The following is a 21,199-nucleotide window of genomic DNA, read 5'->3' on the forward strand; positions in this document are numbered from 1 at the left end:
TGAGTGATCAATGCTATCCACTTACTCCATGTAGTGCTGGTTGCATGATGCATAGTTGGGATGTTTCCTTTGACATCCAGGGTAACACAGGTAATCGCGGTGCTAAGAGGAGACATGCTTCTGTACCAACAACTTCTGAAGTGGCTCGAACCCCCTCATAGGCCGCTAGTATCTCTTTTTCATTCGGGGTGTAGTGGGCTTCTGGTCCTTAATACCCCCGACTCCAAAATGCTAATGGTCGACCTCAGGTTTCTCCTGATGTTTTCTGCCAGAGGCTCCAGGTGAGACCATGCTCCTCAGCTGCGGTGTACAGTATGTTTTGCACAGCTGGTCCTGTCTGGACAGGCCCAAGAGCTGCTGCACGAGCTATCTCCTGTTTGATGTGCTCAAAGGCTTGTTGTTGCTTGGGACCCCACTTGAAACAGTTCTTCTTTTGAGTTACTTGACAGAGAGGGCTCACAAGCTGACTGTAACCTAGAATATGCATTCTCCAGAAGCCCACAAGGCCTAGGAAAGCTTGTGTTTCCTTCTTGTTAGCTGGTGGAGGCATAGCTGCTATCTTGTTAATGACATCTGTGGGCACATGACGCCATCCATCCTGCCACTTTATTCACAAGAACTGGATCTCCTGGGCAGGTCCCTTGACCTTGCTTTTCTTTATGGCAAAACCTGCTCTCAGAAGAATGTGAATTATTCTTTCTCCCTTCTCAAACACTTCCTCTGCTTTGTTGCCCCACACAATGATGTTGTCAATATATTGTAGATGTTCAGGGGCATCACCCTTCTCTGTGCAGTCTGGATTAGTCCATGCAAATAGTGAGGCTGTGCTTCCACCCCTGGGGCAGTCAATTCCAAGTGTACTGGACACCCCTCCATGTGAAAGCAAACTGTGGCCTGCCCTCAGCTGCCAATGGAATTGGGAAAAACACATTGGCAGTATCAGTCATGGCATACCACTTACCTTCCTTTGACTCTAGTTCATATTGAAGCTCCAGCATGTCTGGTACCGCAGCACTCAGTGGCGGCGTCCCTTCATCATTTAATCACGTACCATTTAATCAGGGGGTGAAACTTTTTAATAATGAGAAGAAATAAGTATATTTTAAGCTGAATTATAACCTTTTGTAAATCGTTAATACAGTTGCATTTAGTTTATTGTAATTTTATCATACAGTAATTAATGGCTTATCTTTTGGTCTTAAAGGTAAAAGGTTCAGGTTAAAAGTAAACTAGTTATCTCTCTAATACTACATGTGAAAAATTCAGGGACCTTCTTAGGTCAACAGGCTTTGCTGTCCTCTTCTATGCAAACTGTAATTCTCTCTCTGAATTAGCTAAACATGCTGTGTTGTGTCTAGTAAGAATCTGTTAGTAACATCTCTTACAGCTTTTTGGTATTTTGTGCTGTAATGAAGAGCTACATGACATAAATCTAGGGACAATCTGTGTGGTTTTAAATCAACCTTTTGTTTCTGTTTTCTATTCTTTCAATCTTCATCTTTGTCTTGTCTTAATTGGCTTTAGTACGATTTCATTCCTCTTATGCCTGTCATGGAGTCAGTAGATCCTGCATCATGGAGGCAGGGCTTGCGCAAGACTGGCATTGTTCTTGTGCCCAATAAGGGTGAAAAATCTATGGTGAGGTTCTGGTGTGCACAGGTTTGTGTACAGGTTGCAAAATAACATATTTAATGAAAAATGTTGATACTGAATTTGCATGTTTCTAAGTTTGCATCTCGTGATCGGTGTGCATTACAAAGTGTGGGTTTTTCTAAGCTAACTTTTAGACGAGCATTACATTTCTTATCTCATTAACTAATTTAAGAGAAAAGTGTGATTGTCTCTCACCATAACTCTCCTATGAATTCAACACTTCTATAATTATTAAAAACAGTTATGTTCTCAAATCTCTGCCAGGAACATGAGTTACCACAAATAATGTAAATTAATAATGTAAATTAATTCACATGTGTTTTATAGTTTCCAACATCTACAACCAAGGTTTCTCCCAAAGAAGAAGAGAGGAAAGATGAATCTCCTGCTTCGTGGAGGTTAGGTCTTAGAAAAATTGGTAGTTATGGTGCACTTGCAGAGATTACTGCTTCCAAAGAAGCTCAGAAAGAAAAGGACTCTGCAGGTGTTATGCGTTCTGCGTCAAGTCCTAGACTTTCCTCTTCGTTGGACAACAAAGAAAAGGTAATTGTTTTCAGTGTGAAACAACATTTTGAGGAACTGATCTACCTTACTTAGTATAGATGTTTATGATTTATTGTAGAAGACATCTGTAAACTGTACTACACATCTGTTCTTTACCAGAATTCTGAGAAGTTAAATTATGCATCTTCTGCGTAGTATCTTTGGAGGTGCATAGTACATTTCTGTTGTCTGGTGATAGAGTACATAGGTCTGGGCCTTTTCCCTTTTTGGGATGTGCAATGGTAGTAGTAGTTTTTACAGTTAAGGGAGACGAGAGGTTTGATAGTTTCAGCATCACTTGGAGAGTCTTTTTGTATTTCATAGTAATTTTTTGTTTACAAAAATTTAGCTCTGTAATTAAGCATTAATACACCGAACCAAGTGAAGGACTAATTTGGAACAGATAATTGAACAGCATAGAACTTGTGGTTCTGTTTAAAGTAAAATTGTTTAAACGTTTTCAGGACTAAGAGTAATACCATACTATACTATACAAAAATACTAAAGCAGTTGCTTTCAGTAATCACTGTTGGAACTGTACTGCAGCAAAGCAGAAATAAGAGAAATCAGGTCATTTGCATCACTAAAATGAAAACATAACCAGTCTCCTTTTCCTGTTATAGTCCTTAGGATATTTAACTGAAGCTTAAAACTCATTTGTATAGTTGGGTCACAATCAGTATAGCGGAAGTTGTCATAATGATGATTTTCCAGCCAATAGCAGTATAATCAATAATAGCAACACTTAATAAAAAATACATGTCTTTCAGGAGAAAGATGGAAAAGGAACTAGACTTGCATATGTTGCACCTACAATACCAAGACGACTGGCCAGTACCTCTGACATTGATGAAAAAGAAAACAGGTGACTCTGAAGTTGTGATTTCTGTTAAATATAAAATTATTTTAGAGTGGCTAACAAACTTAAGACAATGCTAATTTATAGCATTATCCCGCTCTGTAGACTATGCTAATCCGTAGGGTAGTCCAATTCCTGAAAGTTTTTGATCTTGTAAATTATAGTGACCCTTTTTGAAGTCCTAATTATTATATGACAAGCAGAACTGGGCAATGAGTGTTGTCTTCTTCAGGTAGAAAATAAATAAACTCCAAAATACGAAGTTATAAACTTTAAGTTACTGAAGGACACTAAAAGCATTTTGCTGCTTTGTCTTGAGCCATGGAGTGCTGCTAGTGGGCTCCATTATTACTTTTGATAATAATAAAATGCTGTGTTTCTTACAGTCTGCTTAAAACCATATCATGCAGCAGTGATGGTTTACAAAAATCATAGTTAAGTTGCAAAACCAGTTCTTCTCTTTTTCTTGCTCAGGTGTTGACCTTTTGTCTTCTTTCAGAGATTTTTACTTTCTTTGCTGATATTTCTTCTGTAGCTTTCGAGTATAAAAGAAACAAAATTTTACATGCATAGGCTTTTTACCTGTTAGGATTTGGCATATTTACATTGTCAGAACCTTCCCGTGTTTCAGTGCTCTCCTTTACTGAGGTTTTACTCTGACGTTTTCTTGAGTTAATACAGAATGCATAGTACAAAACTTAGAAGTCTTGTTTCTGTTGTATTGTATCTAGATAGCTGAATGTTGGATGGCCTGAACTGAAAATCCTGTCTTTGCTCAAAATATGCTATTATAATCATTGTCTGTAAGACTGATAAATCTCCTTATGTCTGAAGAGGAACTTCTTTGTTGCTATTCTTGAGAATGGTTCAGATCAGCGCAAACACGAGATAAATACTGGATTTTCTTATGGTTGCAGAATAGCGTTGCCTAAGTTTAGTCTTCCATTTCAAAACAGGGATATTCCAGCTCTCACACTCTGCTAAAGTTCAGCTTAGTTTGTTAGCGTCTCTCATGTTGCTTGGCCAGGTTGTTTTAATCTGTATTTCTATAACAAGGCAGTTTAGAATTTCTGTTTGTGCTTGTCATTCTCTGGAGTACTATATTCTTTGAAACCGAGTTTATTAGTGAGTTTTGTTTTGTTCATAAGAGAGTTTGGGGTTTTTCTTGAAGAGAGAGGGATCTTCTCAGAAACTCTTTTTCTTCAAAAGTGCCTTATCTAGAGGATACCATAAGATTGGGATAAAGATTTCATTGCAGTTTTATGTTGTAGAAGATCTTATTGCTTGTGATAAAGGGATTAAATTTTGCTTCTGTGTTGCAGTTTATTTGCGTCCTTGACTTGCCAGTCTTAACCATCATGGCTTATTCACAGTCCCAGTTCCAGAAGTGGGTATCAGCAATAGCGTATTTTTCCTTATATTCATTGGGTGAACTAGGGTCATCAGTCTCATTAGTCCCAGTGCTAACCAAATACTGAGCTGAGAACTTTCTGTGTTCCTTAGTGTACCGGAGATGAAGCCTGCTTTTAGGCCAGCCTGTTTAGGTACTAATACTTTGCCTAGTGTATGATCTGGCAGACAGCCCAGCTTACTTACTTGAAACCGTAAGAGACTTTTGACTTTTAGTCTGACCTTCTTTACCTGTAGAATTTAATCATCTGCCCTGCAGGTACCTTAATAAATTATTAAAGTTTCTGCCTTTGCTTTGATCTTTGTCCTTGTTGTTTAACTTAATGCTGGGCTCTTGTTCTACCTGTCTGAACATCGGCTTGTCTCGTTTATCAATGACGTAGTGTAGTCCAGCTAAGATCCTACTGTGAGTAATCGAAAGGACTTTGAGATGAATCCCAGCTGGGCTTTTAGATTAACAAATCTCAGGCATCCAGCCTCAGTTGAGTAGCCAATGCTACAGCAAAACTGCTGAAGTCTTGGCAAAGTGAAACCTTCAGTAAAAATTTTGTCATGCAGCAGAAGCTTTCTATGATAGATGATATCTCAGAATTTGTATTTCTCTTTAGCGTTAAGAGATAAAACTGCATTGGCCTGAGCTTGATCCCTCTCTAAAGTTGTTTGTGATTGCAGAAGTGCTAGCATGCATTTTCTGTGCAGAAAGAGGTGCATTCTGAAGGCTAAAGGTGTCTGAACATAAAAAACATCTTTACAAAATTTTGTTTTATTTTCCCCTCGTACAGCTAGTTGCCTCTTATATAACTCTCTGAAAGACATTTTTTTTCTTCCTTCTGTCTCAACTTTACTTCATATCTTGAACTGTCATTTTCATTAGAAATTCAGTTTTTTGCATTTCAGTATCAGTTTTCAGGGTAGTTTTTCTAAGGAGATTTTTGCAAGGTTATTTCTTGCTGCTATAAACTGCAACAACAGGCTGGAAATTCCTTGTGACTAAAGTAATGTCAGCTAGTGATATGTGGCAGGCCACTCAGGAATGGCTACTGCAGGCCTGTTTACACTAGTCTGCAGTATCATGAGTTCTAAAGGCTAGTCAGCTTTTCAGCTACTCATAACATCCAAGAATGAAAATCTCATTAAATCAGTTTAAAAAAAAAACCCGAGCAGTTTAGCCTTTATTGCACTGGGTAATCTCAGGAGCAAACAGAAAAGCCTCTTTTTCCTTTTTTGAGAAAAAAAAGGTCAACCAGCAATGGTCACAGATAAAAGATGATGATTGATTTCGTGTTGATTAAATCCTCCTTAGCAGTTTTTCTTTTGATGCTACTTTTCTATTATGTTTCTAATACTGTTAGTATGAATGTAGTATTTTTCCACAGGAGCTTGAAAATTATTGTCCATAAAGGTCATTTTATTCCTGTTCTGCCTTAAATGTGTTATTCAGGGTTTTAATCTTTAATTTGAAACCTTTTTCAGCTCATATTAAGAACGACCTTCTTTAATATGAGTTTGGTGAAATAAAATCTTTTTACAGGGACTCATCTGCTAGCTCAATACGTGGTGGCAGTTCCTATACCAGGAGAAAATGGGAGGAAGATGTCAAGAAAAACAGTTTGAATGAAGGTCCTGCATCATTAAACACGAGTTATCAAAGAAGGTGTGGGATTTTCTCTTATATTTTTTTAAATCAAAATAAGCTTACAAATTAAAAGAAACAAATTAAGTACTGAATCACTTTGTAAGGATAGTTTAAAATTGAATGGTGACATGTTGAAATGTTGTTCATAATAAATGCAAAGTATGTACTTATGCTGATGCAGTGCTTGTGCTGATTTTAAAGCTACACCATTTTTTACTAGTGTGTAACTAGTGTAACAACTAGAGGGTTGCAACAACTGCTGTATAATTAAAATTAAATGCTTCCTTTTTCCTATTGTTTATTTCAGTTTGAGGTTAATTTGGCTTCCAGGTTAGTTCAGTATCCAAAGATAACTATTTGAAATGTTGAAATAGAAGTAATTCTGCTTGGTATCTGAAAAGAAAATGGGAAAAAATATTGTCTCTGTTGAATATTGCATGTCAGTATCAGAGGTCTTGGGGAGCTCTCCAAAATGGTACATTATAGCCACACCTACCTGGAGTATCAGCATCATAGAATGCACACATAAAACTAAATTGAGTGTAAAGTAAATGATGATTAATATGAAAATAGTTTTCAGGTGTGCGTGGTTCCTATCTTGCAGGATTTTCTCAGGTGGAATCATATCCTGCAAATATATACGTGATTAAATTTACTCCATTGTGGAGTTTTGCTGTAGCTATGTGAGTAAAGTTCTTCATTGGAATTAGTGGAGCGATAAATATCTAAAATGAATAGATCAAAGGAAAGGAATGTCATTCAGATAGCTAAGCAGCATATTGATATGTGCTGATGATGTCCGTGGTGGTAGGCACTTTTTTTTTTTTTGTCTTGACATTGACGTTGTCAGTGGCCAAGTAGTCAGGCTGTTTCATACAGCATAATACATCTTACATCTTTGTTAACCTCCTGTCTTTAAAAGGAAACTCAATTTTCCTAACTTTAGGTTTGGGAAAGATGTTGCACAGATTTCCTGTTCTGGATGGAAAATATCAACAGTTGATAAATGAGAACAATATTTGCATATTAGCTTTTATCAATATTTATGCTCCAATCTTCAAACAAAATGTACTCATCACTTTTAAATTGCATGTGGTGCTTTAATGATGTATTTCCTTAGTTGTTCTTGTACAATTATTGCTTCTTTGTCATTTTAGAATTGATAGTGATACAAAAAATGAAGAATTGCAGAATGATAAAAAAGCATCTTTCTTTAAATCCTTTGCAGTTAGTAATGTGATGTTCTGTCTGTCCTAACTGTGGATGCTGAGGTTTAGTCATGGGCAAACATCCTGACTTGGTAATGCAAAATTTGTTCAGTCAGAACCAATGAACAAAAGTGTGAAAACCATCAGCTCTTCTTTACAACTTGAAGAGCAAGGGAAAAGTATGAGTGGGAGGTTAATCTTTCTGGGAATGATTAAAGTTTAAAAAAAAAAGAGGCAGTACATTTAATTGGTTGAAAGCTATAAGAGGAGTGATATTGATGACATTTTATTTTCTGACAAGGTGTGGAATAAAATTCTGCATTTTCTGAGGTATTCAGTGTGGGTGAAACAGCAGTTTAAAAATGGGACATTGGGGGCCGTACATGAATACTTCAGGAGATGCGATCAAGACAGACGTACATAAACCAGTGATATTCCATCCTGTATCTCCTCTTCTGGAGGAATGGTCAGGACTAAGGGACCCTTCTTCTGCCCTCTGAAGTCATAAATGAAAAGTAGTGAAGAAAATGGCTTTTGAACATGCTTTTGCCCCAGAAGTTTCCAAGACTCAACTGAGACACAATACACGGGCAGGAATTTAATGGATCATTCACAGCTTTGTGGTATTTTAATGAGCAAATATAAGTAATACAAACGCATCCATTGTGCATGTCTCTCCTTCAGTGGCTCCTTTGGTAGAAGGCAAGATGACTTGATTAGTTCTAATGTTCCAAGTACTGCATCAACAGTTACCTCTTCTGCTGGTCTTCAGAAAACACTGCCTGCCAGCGCAAACACTACTACAAAGAGTACCACGGGTTCTACTTCAGCAGGTGTACAAAGCAGGTAATGGCACCAACACAATTCTTTATTTCTTTTTTTTTTTTTTGTCAGGTCTACTGTGTGCTTATGTATGTGCATGCGTTCTTGTTTAGTAGATCTTGGGGCTCTGGATTTTTTCACTTTACTGTTTAAATTTGTTTTAATTTTATACAATTTGGCTTGAAAATTGTGAATGGCTTTTTACCGTAAAGTGACAGCCATGTTGGTATAAAAGAATATAGAAGAGTGAAGAGTTCAATTATTGTGAACTGTTCAATCTTAATTTATTCAATTTATTAGCTCAAGTTAAGCTTTCCTAGTAGAGACGTTTCTCTGCTTTTAAAAAAAATCCATCCCTCAATTTACATGTTATTAGTTGTTTAGTAAAGTGCTTTCATTGTTTAGCTGTTTCCTTTTCTCTTTTTTTGTGTTGCTGCTTGTTATGCTGTAGTACCTCAAATCGTTTGTGGGCTGAGGATAGTACTGAGAAAGAAAAGGACAGTGTTCCTACAGCAGTGACCGTTCCTGTTGCACCATCTGTTGTAAATGCTACAGCCACTACCACAGCCATGACTACAGCTACTTCTGGCACTGTGACCTCAACGTCAGAGGTCAGGGAGAGACGGAGGTGTGTAAAGGTCCTAAGAGTAATGTTGCTCTTACACAAAAGTGATATTTTTTTCTTATTTGAAGGAATGTGTTGGTTACCACAGATTTGGATAGTACAGTATGGAAAGCAGTGGCGATTGCTTACTGTGTATTGAAAAAACTAGCAATGTGCCTCAGTTTATGTAAGAGCTTAGTACTGGTAGAGACCATTTATGAAACTTAAACTGTGATATTGTATATTTTTGACTGGCCTTGGGTTCTCATTTGATATGCAGTGTTTTCATATTTGTGTTTCTGTTAATAGACTAAATTAAGCATCTTAAATGTACCCATAATGAAACTGCAAAAATGCTGGATTAAAAATAAGAAAATCAATAATTAATTACTTGCTACAAGTGTATTGCTGCTGATTGAGCTACTGTGCCACTGGCAGCATGCTATTAAGTTACAGTGTAGCATTTTTTTCAAGCCTTTTGTGTGCCTGGCACTACTGAAAAGAAAAAGGATTGAACCCAACACATTCTGTTTATTTCATTGCATCATTTAAAGTCTCTTCTATTTGAAACATAATATGCAGTTGTAAATGCAATGGTTTAAGAGCTATTCAGTATGAAGAATGAGTAAGAATTTGATGTGAATCTTATTTTATGAATACAATTTTTTTTCTGTTATAGTTACATGGAGGATGAGTTAAGATTGGTGCATATTTATGTTTCCATAAAGAGTTGTTACCCGCTATTTATGGAAGCAAAAATGAGATTTCATAAGGTTGTTAATTCCTGTTAGTTTTCCCTGAGTTCTTCTTCTGGATATTTATAAATGTTTGTCCTTTAACCCTTCTGCTGAAATGCAAGTTCAGATTTCTGTGTTGCTCCTGTAGTAGTTTTGGAATGTAACTCCTGTATCAGTGCCAGATGTGTGTATCTCTGTACGTTCACAGAGGTAATGAAACTATTCGTTGTTACAGAAGAAACCTGGATTCTTTTGGTCCACTTAAGGCAGCAACAACATTTAAAGATTCCTCATAGTGTTAGGCCTATTTAGGATAGTCTGGTTTCCGTAGTCTTCCTTTTGTACCCAAAACTGAGATAAAATAACTTCTATGAAATGGGGGTTATTTTTTTTTCCTGCCCCATTGTGATTCAGGAGGTGCCCGCAAGTGCTTCAAACCCATTTCAATAACAACCATAGTCAGAACCTGCATTTTCCATAGCAAAATTTGACTGAACCCGAAAAAGCAAAAGCAAAACCAACAAAATGCATCCTTTTGGTTTTTTAAGTGGTTCCAATTTTAAAATGCAAATGCTATTTCAGTCTCATATGAGCTAGAAAAGCGATGACATGTAGATTTAAGGCTTTTGCTGTCTTGTTTGCTCTCACTAGTGTGTGTATACTAATGCGCATATACTACATGTGTTTTAGATGCCTGCAATTGGCTTGAAATTCTTTGCTTTTATCTGACTCTGGGCCAATTGTGTAATATACTGTTGCAGATGTGTTCTTGATGGCATATTAAAATATCCATTAAGTCTTAGAAATCAGCAAAACTGGAATAATTACTTTGTGCATGTGCTCTAAATATCAGCACATGCATATCTATCTGTGTACATACAGATACATATATTTATATGTTCATGTGTGTATGTATGTTTATATGCACACGAAAAACTTGTCTGTATATGAAATATTACATGCTAAATATTTTCTTAAGAAATTAAGTTGGTTAATCCATATTTATAGACTGAAAGTGTATATTTAGAATGTATGTTTGAAATAGTTTTTCAAAGAATATTTGAAAAGTAAACACATTATAAACTACTTGTAGTAATGAAGCGTGTAGTGGTGCATCCTTTTGGAATAACTGAAGAAGCTAGATTCTTGATTTAGTTTTTAGGGTTAGTTTAGAGAAACAGGGAAGAGGATTACAAACTTGGATGTTTAAGTCTTTGTATCTTGAATAATACTGCATAGGTAACCTGTGAGGCATGCACAAAGGATGTTGAAGAAGGGCACTTTTCCACTCTAACAGTAGCTGTGGCAAACTGAGCGTTTCGTTTTCCCTCAGTGAGTTTTAAAGTATTTCACATTTATTGGAGGATAGGAGAGCAAGTTATATGGAGTAATTTATATCCATTTTCAAGCCCTAAAGGTTACACATGCTGTGCAATCAAAGGAACCTAGGTAGGCAGCATTTCAGGTCATGCTAGCTAAACCAGCTAACAGGCACCTTTTCCCTGTTATAGATAGGGCCTGGGGCTCTAGGAGAAAGGAGAGTCTATCAAAAATGCTGTTTGCAAGAAAACAGGATAGGGAAGTCAAATTAATACAGTTTTTTTGGTTTTTGTAAGATGGTAAGATTGGGGACGTTTCTCCATTTGTAAATGTAACAACTAATTATAAATGTTTTCCTGGTTTTGGGGGGTAATTTGTTTAGTAGAGATAGAACATGGATGGTAAGCCATAGTCTGTGTAATTGAAGTTTATTTTAAAAACTTAGAATTCTCTTAGAACTGTTTTTAGTATGTGCTAGGCTGTCAAATATATAATTAGGCAACAAAAGGAAGTCTCTTTTCCTAGGTCAATGATTTCAGTGTTAATAGGTGGTGGCTTCTCAAACAAAATATTTGAATCATTAGCCAATTATTCTTAACTAATGAAATGTTAAAAATATTGACTATTAGAAAATATTATAGAATCTGACTCTGATATTTATAATGTAGCTGATTTTATGATCTAAAGAAGCTCAGAGAGGCTTTGTTTTAAGCAACCTTTTAGTAACATTCTGATGTTTTCAAATTTTTCTGATTTTTAGCTAACCATAATTTTTAACAAATGTTAAATTATAACAGTATTCTCAGAATATTCTGTGACAGAAAATCAACAAATGCATTAAAAACTTTAAAGTTCTTTAATTATGGTTTTACATACGTACATGCATACATATATAATATACATACAAATATATATATTTATGCATGTGTATGTGTCTGTCTATATTTTTTTATCACCCTAGTTGCCTGGGTTGGAGAATTTTTTAAAGAGTACAGACCTTGTATGTCTACTCCAGTAGCCTTTTGGCTTTGATTAAAATTACCTGCTTACTCTGCAGCATTTTTCTGGGTTTTATGAGGATTTATTTTTAAGCACAGTTTTTTCAGAGGGAGTTGGATTACTCAAAGAATGGATGATTTGTGTGAAAATACAGGAACCACCTCCTCAAGGATTTTTAATCTCTGATGCAATAGATTATATAATTAGGTTTTCTGCATTAGGAGTACCTTCAGGTTTTTCTGAAAGCCTACAAGTTATGTTAGAAGTTAATACACACACACATTTTATGTATAAATGTGTAACTGGCTGTATCTCTGAGGTCTTCTACCCCTGTGTAAGTAGAGTAGTGAAAAAGCTTAAGTTATATTTAGACAAAGTGGTAAAAGCAAATCTAAATTAAGTAGGAAAACACTCTGTATTTTAATTGACTTGTAAGGCTGCTATGTGGATGAATAGAACATTATGATATGGATGAAATGTCCAAATTGTAATCTGTCTTTTATGGTTAAATATTTTCTTCTAACTGCTTTGGTTTTCAGTCATACCATGTTGTGTTTTGTTTTGTTTTTTTCCCTGACCATTTAATGCATTTGTACAAAAAATACTGTTTGCCAATTTTGTTTATAATTAACTCTTTAGATCATACCTCACTCCAGTACGGGATGAAGAGTCAGAGTCCCAAAGAAAAGCTAGATCCAGGCAAGCAAGGCAGTCTAGAAGATCTACACAGGTATAGTTTTATTACAGCTTCTACATTTATGGAAACATACCCATGTAGCTGCCTGAGGTCTGTGAAGTTCTAGTTTCCCAGTAAATCTTCAAATAAACTGATGGACCTTCCTGGTATAAAGCAACTTGTACCAGATGAAATAAAGCCTCTTTTTTTCCCTTTCTTCCATTAAAGCTTTAGGACCCTTCATTGTGTGCTGAAAGTTGCTTTTCCTAATCACTGAAGAGTGACTTAATGCCAATTTGAAAGCACAGACTCCTCCATTGAAAATAGATTTTTGATTGCAGTATGGTAAAATGCCTTACTCAAATAATTGTATCTGATGTTAGGTAGATGTTTAAGACTAAAAGCTTTTAGTTCTTCAAGAACTAACAGCTATAAGCTTGTTTACTGATGTTGCTTTCAGATCTGTGCAGTTTTAAACCCCTCAAATATTTCTGGTTACCTTTCCTATTGAGAGATCCACACTGCTTGATACAGGTTTATTTTACTGGAGTTCTTTTTTACCTCTTGATACTAATCCAGAGCCCTGACAGATAGTCAAATAAAAGGCCGACTATTGTTGAGTCTTTACTGTGAAGAAACTACAAGGAATTAATGTATTAAAACATTATCAAGACAAACAGCAATTAAATAACTGATAAGCTGCAAAGTTGGCTTTGAAGAACTGGTCACAAAGTGTTTTAAGAAGTATCTCAGTAATATACATTAGCTGAAAAGTGCAATAAAGTTGTCTTCAAAAAATTGTTTGCTTTCTGAGCTTATTTCAAAACTAGTTTTTAGCTAGCCTCAGAGTAAGAAGGAAATAAGGAATGAGTGGCAACTTTCTCTGGTGCTGTCAATGCGATTTTTACTGGGTTGTTGACCTAAAAATACAGTTGCAGTGAATGAATTTGTAAAGTATCAATGTTTCTAAAAATTTGATAAATATTGTCTTTTTAAGGTTCTTTCAAAAATATTTAGTAAGCTTATGATGATATTGGAAGGATCTACTGGGTTCTTAAGTGATTTCTGTATTATTTTTTACATTATCTGTGTGTACTAATTCAGCTAAAAATCGTGTTGCTGAGAATCTGTGGTAGATCACATTACAGCCAACATTTGCTGCTTAACCTGAATCTTTGTTTTAAAATATGTATCTATATAATGTGATCATCTAAGTTAACATGAGTGATATATTGAAACTTTGTTTGCTGACTGCTGTTTTCACAGGGTGTAACACTGACAGATCTTCAAGAAGCTGAAAAAACTATAGGAAGAAGTCGTCCCACACGAACCAGAGAACAGGAAAATGAAGAAAAAGAAAAAGAAGAGAAAGAAAAGCAAGACAAAGAAAAACAGGAGGAAAAGAAAGAATCTGAAACTAAAGATGATGATTATAGACAAAGATATTCACGAACTGCTGAAGAGGTATTTTCATGTTGGGTTTCTTTAGGTAGAGAAATTCTGTGAATCTTAACTACAACTGAAGTATTTTAATTTTGGTACTGCTGTAAGAATTATTTATATATTTAAATGTTTTAGTGTGCTGTGGTTTATATTTGTTTAATCTTGGTAAATTAATTTTGACATTTTTCTGCTAATAGCCATATCATCGCTATAGACCAACTTCAACTTCAACTTCTTCATCATCCACCTCTTCACTCTCCACCTCCACTAGCTCTCTTTCAGCTTCAAGTCAGCTAAACAGACCAAACAGCCTTATAGGTATAACTTCTGCGTATTCTCGAAGTGGAACAAAGGAAAGTGAGAGAGGTACGAGTACTGATTGTAAAGGTGATTTGTTTTTAAAATTTTAGTTTACAAAGGGCAGCTTATGCTTCTAAAGAGAGACCACTGGGGATGTATTTTACTCCAATCTTCTGTAAGAAATTCCAAAACTTGTGTACAGAGAGGAAAAAAGATTTTCTGTTTTTGATGGTGTTTTGCAGCCATTTAGTATATGAATCTGTGTTTTCCATTGGTGGGTCATAGAAACATGAAATATACTCCTGTCAGTATCCATATTATGCTTTAGTTTCTGCTTTAATACAACAACTATAATAAAATACCACATTTCAGAGTTTAAATACTTGCAGGTATTGAGGAGGAATTTTACTCGGTATTTACTGGTTAAATAATTGCTAAATAACTGGGGTTTTGTTTCAGCCCTTCCACATGGAAGGACTGAATGATGCTGTGATGCTTTAAGGACCTCTCATGGTTTCATGTGCAGCTGAAAACAAAGGAAAGGGGGATATTTCCAGTGTTAGTTCAGAATATTTAGTGGAACCATACTTCTAGATACTTAACTGGTTTATCTAATCTTAAGCTGAGGTTCAGATGCATGATTCAGAGGTCAGAAAAAAATATTTTCTCTGATGTCACTGAGTTTTTGCCCCCATTTCAAGTGTGAATCACCTGCTATAATTCTCAGAGACGTTGTGGCTAATTAGTTGCCTGTCAAAGGAGGAGGCTGTTGACATACAGTGTGATCTTCTGTTCTCTCTTGGAGGCATGCCACAGTTGACTTGTGAGAAATACTTTAATTCAAGTTATTCATCAGTAACTTCAATCAGATAACTGATTGAAATTGATAATATTGTTGTACAGAGGATCACATTAAATGATCCGCTGATCAAATATCCATGAATATAGCAGTGTTGCCATGTTCCCTAGACCGGTATTTTCTGAGGAAGTTATTGGGGCTAAGCTTCCAGGATGTGCTTTCTGATTTTTTTTCCTCTCTGTCCTAACATGAACTGAAGTTTGTATTAAGATTCTTCAGTAATGCATGCTTACTGTAGGAAACTCTTTCCAGACTGTTCTGTGGAAAATATTTTAACAGGTAAATATTGGATACAGCAGGTTTTTTTCAAATTATGACTTTAGGAGGAGAAATTAATTACCGTCTGAAAGCCCAGATATAAAATCATCATTTACTTAATTAGGAAAGTTTTATGTTCACCATGAATATTTATATTGCCTTCTTTTCTGTTAATTCTTGCTTCATGCTAAAATGTTTATTTACTTCTGGAGACCAGTGATGATAAAGTTAAGTTAGTAGTGATGCTTCAATCTGAACTCAAATCTATGGTTTCTTTCTTTTATAATAAAAGGAGACTGAATAGACTGCATGATAATAGGTAAATAACTTCAGTTTGGACAGGTTTGTTTACTTTTTTTTTTTTTGGTACAAATTACTTGTAAACATAGGGGAACAAACATAATCCTAAGGTGTTATGTCGGGTTTGAATTACAATTTTATTTCTTTTAAAGAAAAAGGGAATCTGTAATACAGTGTTAATGAGCTATGTTCCAATGAATGTATATTCCAGCAAACCCTGTATTTGTTAAGAAGCTCTGTAGTGGATTTATTTCAGATAAAAACATTAATTGTAACCATTTTTAAGACTGAGAAGTATTTCAGAAAATTTTTTGAAAATTAGAGTGTGTCATACATAAATGAACAAGAAAGTTGTTATTAACAGAAGGGGGCAAAAAAGAGGAAGAAAAGGAAGAAGATAAGTCACAGCCTAAGTCTATAAGGGAAAGGCGGCGACCGAGAGAAAAACGACGATCTACAGGAGTTTCTTTTTGGACTCAAGATGTAAGTAAATGACTGCTACTGCTGGTTTATAACCTTAGCTTGTAGCGATATGGAACGTGTATAATGCATTCTTAAAATAGAGAATAGTTTAGAATAGTAGAGTATATAACTAATTGTTTTGCAAAAACTGATGCTTGTTCAGGTTATGTATTCTCTGTTTCTCTGTTGTGAAGCTTTCATGAGTGAATAATGCTAAAAAGAATTCTAGAATACTGTAATAACTGTAACTTAAAAGGAATTAATCATAAGCTAAGGAAAACATAATAATTGAACAATTATTTTCTATTGCATGCATACCAAAGCTGTAAGAAGGAGACTCATTATCTGACACATTACAAGTAGCCATGTACTGACAACTGAAAGAACTGCTGTCACGTTAGAAAGTTTATAGTTGATGTTCCATCTGATTCCTTTTCCCTTTTCATAGTCATGGGATCAGTATGTAATTTTGTAAAAGCAAGATTTTCACGTGTCAGATGCAAAGTTCTGTTTCCTCTCCTGCTGGTATGGAAAACATGAACTTATTTGAGAATTTTCATCATATATCCTGTGTATTCTCTGTATATTTTAGGTAGAATCCTACTGCTCTTGCATTTTCATATTAAAAGTCTAGAGTGCCTTAAAATCTCAGTAAGCTTTCAACAGCTTAATTATTTTTCCTCTCCCATCTCTTTCACCAGAGTGATGAAAATGAACAGGAACACCAGTCTGATTCAGAAGAAGGAACAAATAAGAAAGAAACTCAGGTAACTCAAAAAAGATAATTTATTTATTAACTTTCAAACAGATACATTTTGATCGTAAAACTTCTTTTGCAGTTGGATTAAATTAAAAGAGTACATGTGGTAGAGTTTGTGTGGGTACTTTGATTCATAACTTCCTGCTATGTTTCAGTGCTTTTTCCTTTGCAGGCTTTAATAACAATTTGTAATGTATTAACAGTTACTAAACCTGTTGTATTTCTGTTCCATTCTGTTTATGTAGAATTAATATCGAGAAAGTGTTGGTGAAATTTCTGGCACATAGGCCAGGGACATGTTGCAGCAAGTTACTGGAGGGACCTTTCAGTTTCTACCTTGTGAAAGTCTTTGTTCCGTCTGCTCTGATGTTTTCAGATAAATTATGTCCAGTGACTTTTGCACACTAATTAGAATCTTTTAAAATTAAACCCAGTGCTGTCAATAATGCAATTAACAAATAATATGAGAAGTTATTATAAAGAAGCATAGAGAGTTGGACCAACCAGACCTTATTTTTCCACTGAAGAAAATGGATTTCTGAACATCGTAATTGAGCATTATTACTCTTGTTAAAAAGTCAGTGGAAAGCAGTATAATACACTTGATTTGATGGAAAAAGTCCTTGTAAACTGAATGGTAAGTGAGGGTGGGATGAAGAGTGGGTAAAAAGGAAGTAATGACTTAATCTGTATTATCAAATGGTACAATAGGATGTAGTTCATTTGACCTAAACCCTGGAGTAACACCATACAGAATCCAGGGTCATTACTGAGTAATAAAACACAACTGATGCTTTTCTCCTTTTTGTAAAAGCTTCTATTAAACATTCCTTAGATATTTCAGTTAAGACATTCATTCTGTGCCAGTTTGGTTTGCTGTATTTTTTATTTACCTGTCATGTTAATGTAAATGCACAGACCTGTTCCTTTTCCTTCAACTAGTGCATATTGTCATCCTTAGATCTGTAATTATTCCATATTCTGTTCTGTAGAAATTCATTTTGGTAGAATGTGCATGTGGTGCTTCTTACAGAATTTGACTCATATATAACTTTAGTGAAATAGTGGTAAATCAGGACCAAAATTATTAATGTAATCTATGATTGATTAAAAGGGTGGGTGTCTTGGGGTGGGGAAGAAGTGTAGAATTGGCTGCCTAATCATGCCCTGACTTAGGAGTCAAAACATTCTCCTAGCCTGTATACTTTTTACAAAAGCCTTTGGTAGTTTAATTGCATTATAGATTAATAAAATATCAGATTTGGGTTCATGGAGAGTTCTGAAATAGATTGAATGTATGAACCAAGTTCACTGTAACTTAGCTACATAAATTGATTTTGATTTGTTGATGTAAGTTCTTTTGTCACATCAGCTGCAGAAAATATGAAAACAGAGTGGAAGTGAGTTGAATATCAAAATAAGTATTTCTTGGTTTTTAAAGTTTTCTTTTCAAATGTTATCAAACATACTAAAGAATTTCCAGTTTAGTATCAAAATTGTGGAAAACATTGTAGCCTTGTAATTATTATAATCCTGTTAACTATTAGATATCTTAAAATTTGTATGTAATAATTTCATTGTTTTCATATTAAGGTGTTTTTTTTTCCTTTGCATACAAACAGTTTATCAGAGATTTAAAACATTAGGTAGATTTCAACTTCCTCTCTTTGGTAAACAACTATTTAGCATTTACCAATGATAAACTGAGAACTAAATATATACTTTTGATAATGAAGTATTTTATCACCTTAGGAAAACAACAGAAGAACAGATCTTGAATATTCTAATCTGTTTCCAAATCCCTGACAAAGAGTATATTTTTTATTTTGAAAATGCCTACAGAAATTGCACTTTCCTTTTTGCAGTTGATAAATCTACTTTCACTTTGATACAAATCTTGCACGCTTTATTGTAGAAATTCATTTACGTTTGCTCATAACATCTTTTCAAGTCTAGAAAGAGAAAAGGAAAGAGTTATGAATAAATTAGAATTATAATGAATTACAAACATTCAGAAAGTAGTTATGCTTTTTCAGTTGTGCTGATTATTTGAGGTACTGCTATTCAGAAGACAGAAACTTTGGAAATATGGAAATTCTCTCTTACTCCTTTATGTGGTGCTGCTGTTGGGTTTTTTTTTTTTTTGCTTGGTGAAGCTACAAGCCAGAGATAGAAGATCGTAACTGTAAACTTCCAAGAGCTTTGGCGGTAACTCAGGAATTTAAACTGAAGAGAGGAGATCAAGAACAAGCCTTGCACACGGGTGCATGCTACAAAGAAAATTAAAGGATCTTAGACAAAATAATTTCTAGCCTGAAATCTTTAAGGAACCAGAAAAATTCTTATCTTATTCATCTCAGAGGTCTTTGAAAGAACAGTCTTGAAAGATTTAATTTTGTGCTTTCTTGTTCTTTGGTTCTTCAGAATTGTCTTTTGACTTCTTAGCTATCATTTGTCCATAAAGGAGAGCTATGAAAGAGAAGTCAGACTTTGGAAAGCACTTTGACAGTTGGAGGTTGTTCTAATGAAATTCTGGTTAGGCTTTTTAATATTAAGAGCTGAGAATTTCTTCATATCACACAAAAAATGCCATGTTACTTAAAGGAAATTGGTGTTCCTGCAAGAAGGATAGTCTTAGAACTAAGTTGTTGGATAGCAGTTCAAAAATAAGGAAGTTGGAAGATCACTTTGGCAACTGAGGGATTCTAAGTAAAAAAGTGTTTCCATGAAGCCTGTTTTTCAGTATGAGGCTTTTTTTTTTAAAGTAAGAATTTGAATAGGTACTACAACTGTGTGTAGGTTATAATGAAATGGACTGAAATTTTATTTTGCCAGAGATCAGATATGTGACTCCTGAAAGGTGAAAGCTAGCAATATTCGGATAATAAATCGCATTAGCTCTTCTTATTCTGTGGGAATAAATATGAGAAACAGGCATTAGTAGTGTTGATTAAGTGCTGTACTCAAATTTTGTTTCTCAGCCATGGCTGTGGCTGTTTTACAGAAATACTCACAAAATTTACAGAAAATTCCGCCTGGTACTGATATTTTATTTCCATTACCACTAACTATCCTAACCTCACCAAAATGTAATGTGTGTGTCTAGAAGCTTGGTGTACATTTTAAAATACAGTTTCATTTGGGGAACCCTCATTGTCTGTATAGACTGATAGTATAGGGTTAGAAGTGAGTGTTAGTTCAGCTTGTGTAGGTAAGGATAAGTGTGCTTTCACTTTTTCGTGTGCTGACAGTGTGACTTTGGCTGCTCAGTCTGATCAGTTCTGTGACTGTACGAACACCATCCATCTCATGGGACTTGGATGCACGGGGCTGTCTGTTGGCATCACTTGTCCTCAGACAAGCTTTATGCAAAGTTTGTAGCTTTGCAGTTACAGTTTTTTCACTTTTTTTTTAATGTAAAAAATTGTGACTTAACTGAACTGACAGAAATTGAAGGGGAAAATAAAGAAAGAAAACAGCTAGAACAGCTAAAAAAAACCCTGCAAACCTGTGTTGTAAAAAGTAAGGAACAAGAAAAGGCATGTGCTTGAGAAACGTGCTTCAGTGAGGTTTGGAGGTTGGATGGTACTTAAGCAGCAGGAGCAGGGCTTCACAGCTTTCAGGGAACAGAAGCCACTGATGCACAGTTTTCTGTAGATTACAGAGTCCTTGTAGAGCTTCTCAGGTTCCCAGCCTCAGCCAGGAGGATGGGAATGGGCTGCATCTGTGCTTTCCTTCCTCTAGTAATTAGTGCTCTCTTACCTCACTTTTTCATTTGTTCTCCCCCTGTGTAGCTGGAAAATTTTGTTTCTGAGGTGGTCCATGTGTGACTTAATAACTTGCCTTTCTGTTTCGGAAGCTATAGTGCAGCAGGGGAATGGAGATCTGGGAGATTTTCACATTCACACGGCACCATGGGGAGTCCACTAGAAGCAAAGAAAAACAGCCTTTAGAAAGTGTATTTGTAAAGAAATAATGTAAGAATGGTGTGCTTCCTTGTGGTGGCTGTCCTACATTGTACGTACAAAGATTAAGGGCCAGCTTAGCATTTTTTCTGTGTACAGCATTCCTTCAAGGCAAAAAGAGAAAACGTAAAGTCTTTATGGACAAAGATTCCTCTGTTTTGTTGAGGTGAGAAAGAAGCAGTGGAAAAGGGTAGGTTGTTGATTACATGGTGGAATTCTGTAATCTCACACTGATCTTACTTAAACATACGATAATGCAAAGTAAGACTCATACTTCAGTGGAAATTAATCTTGTGGCCAGTAGCTTAAAAACTATCCATATATAGGTGTGTGACACCTATCTATGACATGTTCTACAAAATCTCTTAAGTTCTTAGCATTACTC

The 21,199-nt window shown here is 35.4% G+C and overlaps 1 protein-coding gene across 1 annotated transcript in view; it reads left to right on the forward strand.

Annotated features, from left to right (window-relative positions):
• The first annotated feature begins 583 nt into the window (after positions 1-583).
• LOC104467507 (protein phosphatase 1 regulatory subunit 12A-like) overlaps positions 584-21,199 on the forward strand; it is a 38,065-nt gene continuing 17,449 nt past the window's right edge. Inside the window, exons 1-12 of the mRNA XM_010081299.1 lie at positions 584-685; positions 1,525-1,638; positions 1,981-2,196; positions 2,967-3,061; positions 5,997-6,119; positions 7,994-8,155; positions 8,583-8,759; positions 12,431-12,521; positions 13,734-13,931; positions 14,108-14,276; positions 15,992-16,110; positions 16,791-16,856. Coding sequence (XP_010079601.1) covers positions 584-685; positions 1,525-1,638; positions 1,981-2,196; positions 2,967-3,061; positions 5,997-6,119; positions 7,994-8,155; positions 8,583-8,759; positions 12,431-12,521; positions 13,734-13,931; positions 14,108-14,276; positions 15,992-16,110; positions 16,791-16,856 — 1,632 coding nt within the window. The remainder of the gene's footprint in view (positions 686-1,524; positions 1,639-1,980; positions 2,197-2,966; positions 3,062-5,996; positions 6,120-7,993; positions 8,156-8,582; positions 8,760-12,430; positions 12,522-13,733; positions 13,932-14,107; positions 14,277-15,991; positions 16,111-16,790; positions 16,857-21,199) is intronic.

The sequence above is a fragment of the Pterocles gutturalis genome, unplaced genomic scaffold (assembly GCF_000699245.1).
Source record: "Pterocles gutturalis isolate BGI_N339 unplaced genomic scaffold, ASM69924v1 scaffold17784, whole genome shotgun sequence".
NCBI lineage: Eukaryota > Metazoa > Chordata > Aves > Pterocliformes > Pteroclidae > Pterocles > Pterocles gutturalis.